Source organism: Henningerozyma blattae, chromosome 4 (genome assembly GCF_000315915.1).
Source record: "Henningerozyma blattae CBS 6284 chromosome 4, complete genome".
NCBI lineage: Eukaryota > Fungi > Ascomycota > Saccharomycetes > Saccharomycetales > Saccharomycetaceae > Henningerozyma > Henningerozyma blattae.
In genome coordinates this window covers 920,040-931,045 of record NC_020188.1, presented here as the reverse complement: position 1 = coordinate 931,045, position 11,006 = coordinate 920,040, and the positions used below count along the sequence as shown (strand labels likewise).

The 11,006-nt window shown below is 34.5% G+C and overlaps 3 protein-coding genes across 3 annotated transcripts; all 3 read left to right on the top strand.

Annotated features, from left to right (window-relative positions):
- Positions 1-1,988: 1,988 nt before the first annotated feature.
- TBLA0D03740 (uncharacterized protein) lies at positions 1,989-4,508 on the top strand (the record flags this gene model as incomplete). Its single annotated transcript, XM_004180344.1, has 1 exon — positions 1,989-4,508. The coding sequence occupies one exon, from the start codon at positions 1,989-1,991 to the stop codon at positions 4,506-4,508; it is 2,520 nt and encodes an 839-aa protein (XP_004180392.1).
- Positions 4,509-5,075: 567 nt separating this feature from the next.
- CBF1 (Cbf1p) lies at positions 5,076-6,401 on the top strand (the record flags this gene model as incomplete). The annotated part of the gene is made up of 1 exon (XM_004180343.1): positions 5,076-6,401. One exon carries the CDS (start codon positions 5,076-5,078, stop codon positions 6,399-6,401), a length of 1,326 nt encoding a protein of 441 aa, XP_004180391.1.
- Positions 6,402-7,275: 874 nt separating this feature from the next.
- Positions 7,276-10,500, top strand: TBLA0D03720 (LicD family protein; the record flags this gene model as incomplete). The annotated part of the gene is made up of 1 exon (XM_004180342.1): positions 7,276-10,500. One exon carries the CDS (start codon positions 7,276-7,278, stop codon positions 10,498-10,500), a length of 3,225 nt encoding a protein of 1,074 aa, XP_004180390.1.
- Between the last annotated feature and the right edge of the window lie 506 nt (positions 10,501-11,006).

Genomic DNA, 11,006 nt, shown 5'->3' with positions numbered 1-11,006 from the left:
TTAGTGTATCATGATAATTATAATTAGATATATAATATTATGACACACTAATTACTTTAATAGTTAATCTTATTAAACATGAATTACCTAATTGGGATTTTATTAGTATTATTATTTGTACATCATACTCTTCTATTATTCCTAAACTAGTAATTATTACTTGTTTACGCATAAAGACCTATTATATTTATTAACATTCATTTTCAACAAATACAACTAATAACGACGATGATTTCTTAAATACGAAAAATATTCTGTCTTTTTGATAAACTTTCCAAAATTTGTTAAATGTAATTCTGGTAAAAAGTAATAGAAATTAATTAAGGTTTATTTGTCAATCTATCATTATTTACTCAATTTTTTCTCGAGAGTTATTAGTAAATATGTAAAGTATGATTCACAAACAATTCATAAAATTTATTACAAATAACTTTTCCATGCTAACTTCCCACTAATGGAGGATTACAAAATGAGTCGTCGTATACCTCTCAAGAAGTACCTTAACCTACCAAGAGATTACTGAGCCTAGTAGAAAGAAATCGAGTGTTATGTGAGCTTATATTACCAGTTTTCTAGATAATCCTATAAAAATTCCGGTATAGGTCCCTGATTGCTTAGTAACTTCAAAGAATGTTTATATATAATTTATTGGCTCTCCTTCTATTTCCATTAGTGAATATATACTACAAAGACCAATCAATACCTTGTAGTAGATATCAAGTTATACCAACTAATCGGTTGGACACGTGTCACATACCGGTAAAAATTCCGCAACTGAAACTCCTAGGTTTCACATGACGATATTGAAGGCATCTCTGCACATAATATTTTTATACTCGAAAACAACTGCAAAACATATATAAATCGTCATTATACCGATTGACCTATTAAGTATTTTTATCTCTGTTACATAATTTACATAGTGAAGACTACTAAGATTGGTATCGAGCCTAATTAACGCATAACAAACCATTAATAAACATTGGAATCCGTGGATTGCCTGCTATCAAATAAACAGAAGCAAACTCACCCTGCCTCTTTGTTATCTCGATGTAAGCAAAGGTAAGGCAAGCATGTATAAAGTTTAGCATTGCAACCCACAGATCTTGGGTCCTTCTTGTCTCCTTCCTTTTATCATGCGTACAATATCTCTTTACGTTTGGCTCTAGATTGGTTGTACAATTGTTCTACGCTGTCTCTACACTAGCTTTAAGCCATTTAAAAATATTTTTGCCCACGTTCACCCCACATAATTGCTAAATACTCACAGCAACACGAAGCAAACCCTACCAGAAATGGTCTACACTCACACGTGCACGTGCCTCACAATGCCATTACGTCTTTGAAAGGCACCTGTTGTCCCTAGACGGCTTTAACCCCGTCGGCCGCCATTCCGATCGGGCCCGAACAGGTTCGGCTTGTCTGTGTCACCAGCCGCCGGCTTAAAGCTCATCGGACTCATTCGACCCGTTTTGTCGATTTTTGTCAAATTTTTCACTGGGTCCAATTGGTTCAATTGGGTACCAGAAACAATCATTTCTTCCTTATACCAACGACACTCGAAGCACACTGAAAAACGCTGCAGAGGTCATGAAAAATTGAAGATGTGTTTGCTGTTTTGTCAAAGTCTACGAGACTGAGTGAGTGAGCACTACTTGCTTACCAAAGACAGAACGTGGTAGACCGAATTGGAGTGTTTTTTCTTGCCAAGATCTAAAAACTCATACAGTGTTTATCGAACTGGTGGCATGTAATTCTTATCTTATCTGAGTTCAATTCGTCTTGCTTATGAGTATTTCTCACCTCTGTGTTGAATACTCTCTTCACGATACTTATATACAAGGCCAAGTGCATTGAAGGTTAAATAAATCAAGACTATTCATCCAATAAAGTGTTACATATTTATAATAAAAAAAGCAAAAGAAAGCAAAAAAAATAGATAGAGTAATATCGAAAATACCCTTATCATAACCTTAACTAGAATAGCCATGATTCTACCGAAAGATAAAGACCATTCACCATCACCTTCACCATCACCCTCTTCGGCAAGATCGTTGAGGAAAATAGGTTCTAAGATACTCTTAACTTCCAAAAGCACGACTGATTTCTTTTCATTGGGTAAGAGATCACAGTCGAAGAAAAAACCCTTGGGCACACCTATAACCACACCTCCAAGTGCCAATACAACCTACAACAACCATGTAACACCAGCTTCACCTATCTCTAATCCAACGTCGCGTACTTCTTCACAATTACATTCTGCCAAGAGGACACTATCTATAAAGAGTAATTCTAATCATCATCCGATCAACTCGATACCTAATTTCAATAAAAAACCATATAGTACTGCCACAAGTCTTCACAGTGATCCTCCTTTGGTATATAATCCATATGGGATCAATTCTACTATGAAACAATATTCACTTTCTTCTTCAACAAACAATTCCACAAAGGACTTTAGTTACTATTTACACGATGGGAACTCCAATGTTCGCACTTTACCTACACCGGTAAAAAACCCAAACGATTTCTTACCTGATGAATTAAAACAATCATCTATTCAATTATTTGATAATTTTTTATTTGATGACGATAAGAAACAATTAGGTGAAGGTGGATCCTCTGTGGTACAAGTAGTAAGATCAGCATATAAGAAAAAAGATTTATATGCCTTAAAAAAATTAAATTTGATTTACAATGAAACTCCAGAGAAATTTTATTCACGTTGCTCTAAAGAATTTATCATAGCTAAAAGGTTAAGTCATAACATTCATATTGCAAATACTTATTATTTATTAAAATTACCAAGTGCTACATATAGTACTCGTGGTTGGGGTTTTATAATGGAATTATGTTGCGGCGATCTTTTCCAATTGATTGAAAGATCAGGTTGGAAGAATGTATCATTAAGTGAAAAATATTGTTTATTTAAACAAATAGCCCAAGGTGTTAGGTTTTGTCATCAACAAGGCATTGCACATCGTGATTTAAAGCCTGAAAATGTATTAATGACTCCACAGGGTGTTTGTAAATTAACTGATTTCGGTATTTCCGATTATTTCCATGAATCTCCAGATGATCTTACTTCAAATGAAAAGACATGCCAGGGAATGATTGGCTCACCACCTTATGCACCTCCTGAAGTTATGTATTATGATTCCAAGAAACAATATAACCAAGAATTGCAAGTTCCTTATAAACCAAGAGGTCTTGATATGTATGCACTGGGGATTATTTTAATCACAATGGTTAATAACATAATTCCATTTTTCGAATCTTGTGATAAAGACAATCGCTATAGAAACTTCATTAGTTGTTATGAAGATTTTATGCGATATTCTAATAAGAATTTCAAAGAAGCAGGTAATTATAAACCAGGTCCAGGTAGTGAATATCCAATAGCAAGAAATTTTAGAGGCGATTCTGATGCTACAAGAGTGACTTGGAGATTGATGGATCCAAATCCAAAAACAAGATATACTATGGATCAATTGTTTGAAGATCCATGGTTTGATGCCATTGAAACATGTGTTCATTTAGATGATGAAATATCGATTAAATTTCCAGAGATTAGAAAATCAACTCAAGCTGATGGAAGTGTAGAGTCTTTAATTAAAAGTGGTCTTCATGTGGAAAATGATGATTTAAATCATCCAGTAAGACCTAAATTGAAATCAATGTTGGATGTTGTTTCCAAATCCACTCAAAGTAATGCTTCTACACAAAGTAATAAGTCGTTACAATCTGGTAAATCAGATGAACAATCTGTAAATGAATCAATAAACAGTTCATCAGGTATTCGTGGAACTCGTCCAAATATTAAAGATACTGATGTTACAGAAAAAACGGATCATGAGAAGGAAGAAAGAGATTTTGGTAATACCACTATGGATTCTGGCCTATTCACTTTGGACGAAGACGCTCAAGGTGAAGTCCAAGAAATGACAAAAGACACTATGCAAGATACTATACAAGACTCTATGAAGGATACAAAAGATATTATACAAAATACTATGCAAGATACACAAGACACTATGAAAGATACTATGCAAGATACAAAGGACATTACAGAGAATGCAACTGGCACTACGGAGGATGTAAAAGATACTTTGAAAGATACTAAAGAAACTACAACAGATGCATCCGTTGACGCCAAAGAAAACGAAAAGAAGGCAGAAACAGTAACAGCCACTGTAGATGCAAATTTAGGCTTATGTATCCCTTCAGCGGCCACTAAAGTGATATCATCACAAAATTTAACATCCAGACCAAGCGTAACTTCGTTTGAAAGTAATACTACCACCAGCTTCAACACTGCTAAAACACGTATGAACACCAACGCAACTCTTAACCGCGGAGGCAGCATCAAGAGCAACTCTAGCGGACTCAACAGCACAAAGAAGAAGAAGAAGCGCGTGGTACACAACCACATGGGAACTGTTCAAAGCTACAGTAGCCCCAGTGTATCGTTAAGTAACACTCCATTGTTCAGTTCACGAGGCATGTAAGGGGGGGCATGGAGATGCCACCTCTCTCTTCCCCTACTGGACTTTCTCCGACAGCTGATACTGCCTTGAGAATATGACAAGAGTTGGGCACATACGTAATCTATATTCTATAAACAACCAATGATAAATACAGAAATAATCACTTTTAATTAATCAAGAAGTATAAGTCCGGTGTCACGTTTGCTCTCTACAAATTTCGAATTTCGAAGGGAAATGGTGATTGAACTCGGGGCAGCCACGTGGCTGGCCGTGTAAAATCGCGTGATTTGGAAAACGGGCAGCTTTGTTTTTCTCGCAATAAACAAAGGGAAGCCGTAGGAAAGTAAACCGAGCCGAAAAGTATAAATACTGGGTCGAAAAATTGAAATTCTTACATATGATGGATTCCACGTGTATGTCACGTTTACTGCAAACGCTCAGAAAAGTAAAAGGTTACACCACCACACCAGTAAAGGGAAAAAAATTTAAACCTATTATAATAGTAATAATAATAATAACAATAATTTTTTTTTATTATTAATATTTATATTTTTTAATTTATATTTTAATTGTTAATTGCAAATACAAATGGATAAGAAACGTTCAATTGAAGATTTAAATGATCAAGATCAAGATCAAGAACATGACAACACTAGTGATAGTGTAGATGTCGAAGCTAACATGATGGCTTTGAAAAGAGCTAAACGTGATCAAGAGGCTAGTGAAAGTCGAGACGCCAATGGTAATGCAGATGATAATCTGGAAGATGAAGGTAATATCGATGAAGCATTGCTTCAAGAAACTGGTGATTCTGATATCGGTAGAGACGAAGATGATGAAGATGAGCATGACCGCGCAGCCGCTGAGGTTGCTGCGGCTGCTGCATCTTATGGTGCTATGCTAAGCCAACATGGACATGGTAATGGTATTGAAGATGTTGTTGTTGATGATGATGACGACGAAGATGAAGAGGAACATAATCTACCTGATGAATTAATGAATCTCAGAAATGTGAAGGGGGGTGACGACGATGAAGAGGAGGATGAAGAAGAGGATGAAGAAGAAGCTTCCCGTAGACGTGAAGAAGAAGAACAAGCCAGAGAATTACAGAAACAAATGGATTCGATCCGTAATCATGATGACGACAATAATAGTGCAGATCATAGCCGGGACTTGGAAAATGGGCCCAATGGCGATGAACTTAAGGAGAACGAGTCTAAATCTACACTTTCCGATTCCAATAATACTAAATCTGCCAAGAGAGATGAAGATCCAGATAGAAGTGATCTTTCTATATCTCAGCATCTCCCTGAAGACGATACTAATACACCTGCCGGTTCTTCATCGAATGAAAATGGTAATATGGGTGAAAATAACGGGAACATGTCCAACATGGTAAACAGCGGCGGTAATGGGGTCACCATGAATAATGGCAGCGGCACTCTGAATCTAAGACGTGGCCGTAAACCAACCATGGCCACTGGCTCTGCTGAATGGAAACAGCAACGGAAAGATTCTCATAAAGAAGTGGAAAGACGTAGACGTGAGAATATTAATCAAGCCATCAACCGTCTAAGTTCGCTTCTACCGGTACGTGAATCCTCCAAAGCTGCTATCTTGGCAAGAGCTGCCGAGTATATATCTAAATTAAAAGAGACCGAAAATGACAATATCGAGAAATGGACGCTTCAGAAATTGTTGAGTGAACAACATACTTCTCAATTAAGTAGTCAGAACGAAAAACTAACAGATGAATTGGGTAAGGCTTACAAAGATATTAAATACTTAAGAGAACAGATAAGAATACTCAAAGGTGAACCAAACCCCGAGGTGGATCAAGGCTCCGGAGAAGTCGACGTAGATGGCGATGCTGACGAGAGTCTGGAAAAGAATGCCAAACTAGAGAAGGCTTAGCTCTCCTCCTTATATATCAATATTGTATAATGTGTAGCGTCTATGTAGATAACCGCGCTCATGCTGTGTCGCGTGGCACCTCTGTTGGCCCCAGCTTCCAGCTCCCAGCCAGGCATAGCAAAGCGTATAGTCATGACAGTATCGCGTGTATTGTCTGCACAAGCATCACTTCCACAAACAAATATTGCACCCTCGAGAACACATCCTGGATAAGTATTACCAAGGCACGTATTAAATATTCACCCAGATTAGTACCTTGATCAAGCTCAGCTTCTTCCTCAAGTTATACGTCTTTACTTAAACTACCACTCAAAAATATCCATTTTAATCGAACCGACGCGTCGATTTTTTGATTGACGCGCCGCCAAGCCCAGTGTCCTGAAACGGCACTTTCCCTCTTCGAGACATTTTCTCCACCGGCTGAAAAATTTTTCAACGTCAACTGTTTCTGTACAATTTGCCCAAACTGCACTTTCTTTTCATACACAGCTTTCTTCTTTTCACAAGCGCAAACAAACAAACAAACAATACATACTAACATACTAACTAGTACAGACTAGCACAGACTGGGACAAACTAGGTCAGCTTAGCATTGACTAGTACAGACATTCCATCCAGATCTGTCCCAATGCCAGGCTCGCTTCGTTCCTTTTTTTCCCAGGATCTGGTCGAGGCCTCTCTATTTAAAATCACAATGTGGAGTGTTGCTGCATTTCCCATTTAAACTCTCTTTTTTTTTTTATTTTCATTATTTTCCATTCCTCTTTCATTCAGCTCCTATAATAAAAATAGTACTAATAATCATTATAGTAACAGACCTCCATTTCATAACTTAAAGCAAATAAAAATTATAGAATATCTTTAGAACCCAACCATGGCTCTCTCTATCAGAAGATTTTCTAGATTGCTTCTGTTGCCTTTTAACAAAAAGATCATCAGGAAACTGATTCTTTATCTTATTGTCATTCAATCGTTCATTTATTTGATACGTTATTTGCATTATAAAAACACAAAGGACAATATCTTACCTCAGACCTATTCCGATATTTTGTCCAATGTGGCTAATAAGGTCGATGAACTCTCGCCTCAGATTAATTTGCAAGAGTTGTCTTCCACTTTCCAACAACAATATAATCTTTTAAACTCAAATACAAATTCGTTAGACGAATCCTCGAGTATTCCTGGTTTAGATCCTGCTATATTCCAAGAGGCCAAGAAGATTTACTCGAAATTCAAATATTCTACTGATCCAAATTGGATTGATTCGTATCATTTACAAAAGGATTTGTTAACTGTATCTCTAGGCCCCCATAAAGGTGAAAAACTTAACTCGATCGATGATTTGTATTTCTACGATTCCGATCCAAGATTATCTTGGTCTGTCTATTTAGATCATTTAACATCATTACCAGAATCTTCCTTCATGGAATCCTCCTCTCAGTTCGATATCATCTTACCGTTTTCATGGTATGATTGGGCTGATTTCCATGAATTGAACAAATTGATTTCTTTACAAAATACTTCGTTAGTATGTCCTTTCCTTTTCGAAAATGCCTTTGAAATGGAAAAGTTACAAGAATTAGAATTAGAATTGAACGAACCTTTGTTCCTGGCTGACCGTAATAAATATAATGAAGAATTATGGTACAAATCAAATAGAAAGCATTCCGAAGCTCATGTTTTTGGTGCTATGGATAATCATTGCAAAGTTTATAATGAAACAGATCAACCTAAGTTCCAAACAAATCTAAAAATCTTTCAATTATATGATAAAGTCAGACCAGAAGTTTACCAGTTACAGGCAAGAAATTATATCTTATCTCATCAACCACATCCAATCTCTGTCACTATCTTAAATTCTGATATGAAAGCTTATAGAATCGATTTACAACAATCAAGAACTAACAATATGGTTCAATCTAATATGTTACGTGATTATGTTCAAAGAAGATTACCTAGTGAACAGGATTCTCTTGAATGGGATTCCTCTTATACTGAAATCAATTCCAAAAATTTACAAGATTATGATATCATCTTCAATCATACTGATGCATTTGAAAAATTCATCAACTCAACAATCGCAGATAAATTACATCTAAGAATGCCAGAAGGTGTATACGACGCTTACGATCAAGATTTCTTAGAGTTGAAACCTGAATATTTCTTCTTCGATGCTCCAAAAGTTTTAGAAGAATTATCTCAAAATAAAGATAATTTGAATCCACATGATTATTCCTACATGTTATCATTAGAAAGATCAGTCAATACCCCAGATCCTTGGGCCCCTAAGTTCTTCTTAGAGGCCTCCAATGTTAAATCCTTCCATGGGTTAGGTTGGCATCGTGATAAGAGATTTTTCAATGGTGCTTTGATTGAAGACCCTCAAGAATATACAATCCGTCTAAATGCAATGATTAGAACTTGGCAAAAATTCACAAAGGCTGCAGGTATTATTTCATGGCCTGCTCATGGTACTGCATATGGTTATCTATATAACGGATTAAGTTTCCCATGGGATAATGATTTCGATTTACAATTACCTTTGGCTCATTTACATCATTTGGCAAGATATTTCAATCAATCATTAATCTTGGAAGATCCAAGAGAAGGTAATGGTAGATATATCGTTGATATTTCAAGTTCTTTAACCACAAGAATTAACGGTAACGGTAGAAATAATATCGATGGTAGATTCATCGATATTGACTCGGGTTTATATATCGATTTAACAGGTTTAACAGCATCTTCTGCCCCATTGAATAAAAAATTTAAAAAATATTACGATAAAAATATTAAAGGTTTAGATATTAAAGAACTAACAAAAGAATTTATTGAACCAAAACCTAAATCAGGTGTTGCATCAATGAATTTAACAGAATTGATGAAATATGTAGATGATCATCCAAATGATTATGATCGTGGCGAAAAAAAAGCTGTCAAAGATATGATTAAAAAGGAAGATGAAATTAAACAAAAGGATTCTCCTGAAAAAAATTTAAACGTTTTTGAAAGATATGCTGTTAATGCGAAATTAAACCTTTATAATTGTCGTAATAATCATTTCGTCACTTTTGATTCAATTAATCCTTTGAAAACTTCCAAATTCCATGGTGTTACTACGCTTTTACCTGTTAAGTATATTAAATTGTTGAAAAATGAATATGGTGTTCCTTCTAGATATGGTTATTTGACTTTTAAAAACATGGTATATTCTCCTGAATTTAGAAGTTGGTTATTATTTGATATCTTAAGAAAATGTGCTAATTTAAATGAATGGTATCCAAACTTAGAGAAATCAGAATCTCCGTTAGACTCTTTAAACACAACAGATGTTAAACTTTTGTATAAAAATATGTTAAAGATTAATCATGAAGATCTTTTTGCAACACTTTTCACTGCATTTAATGCTACTGCATTCAGAGTTAAAGAAATCGAAATCGAATATGATAATACCACTGATATTGATACTAAATTAGATTTATTACATAAATTAAGAACAGAAATAGGTCCAAGATTGAATTCTCCAGGTAAAGATCCTTACATGTACACTTATGAAAGAAGAGTATGGAGAGATTTCGTCTCTGATTTATCGAATGATACTGTTTCCAAGATTAAAGAAATTGTTTCACAAGAAAAATTAGCCATGATTTATAATATGACAGAAAGTTTAGAAAATCAAACTTCTGAATTTTTCAGAGTTAGAGATTATTATACCGATGAGCTTATTTTAGATTTGAATTCTGCTGGTTTGAATTTATACCATAATATTAGAGGTAAAGAATCTGAATTATTCAAAGCTGATCCAATATTACATGAACAACAGCTTAGAGAATTAGAAGAAGAAGAAGCAGATAAAAAGAAAGAAGAAGAAGAAAAGAAAAAGAAAGAAGAGGAAGATAAGAAAAAGAAGGAAGAAGAAGATAAGAAAAAGAAAGAAGAAGAAGAAAAGAAAAAGAAGGAAGAAGAAGAAAAGAAGAAGAAGGAAGAAGAACAAAAACAACAACAAAATACTGACACTGAAACCAAAAACAATGATGAACAAAATAAATCTGACAATAATAATGACTCTCAAACTTCGACTGAAGAGGAGAAAAATTAAAAACATTTTGTCTCATTTGTTATTTGATATTACCTTTGCATATTATATTTTTATATTATTTTACACTACAATTTTTATTTCTTAATACTCCTTCCAATGGCCCCATTAATTTTTGTTATGCATTTAAAAACAACAACAACAAGCAAAAATCATAGTTATTTTGAATTGTTTTCACATTTAACTCAATTACTTTATTTCCTAACGTCCTGCTCTCACAACTAATAATATTTTTTATGGATTAAAAATATATATCTATATCTTATTATTAAGATGGAAGAATTAAAAAAATAAAAAGTTACCATTTCTGTAATAATGCCCTCCATCGCTTTCCCTTCCATTCAAATACACACTATTTTGAAATTCTATCTTATTTGTTACATTTACTTATATATTTTAATTTGTATTTATTTATATTTTTTTATTTTATATATGGGATCTTATAAAATCTACGTTGCTCTTTTCTTACAATTGTTTTTATTGGGTTTTTCAATATTTCAATTCCAGGT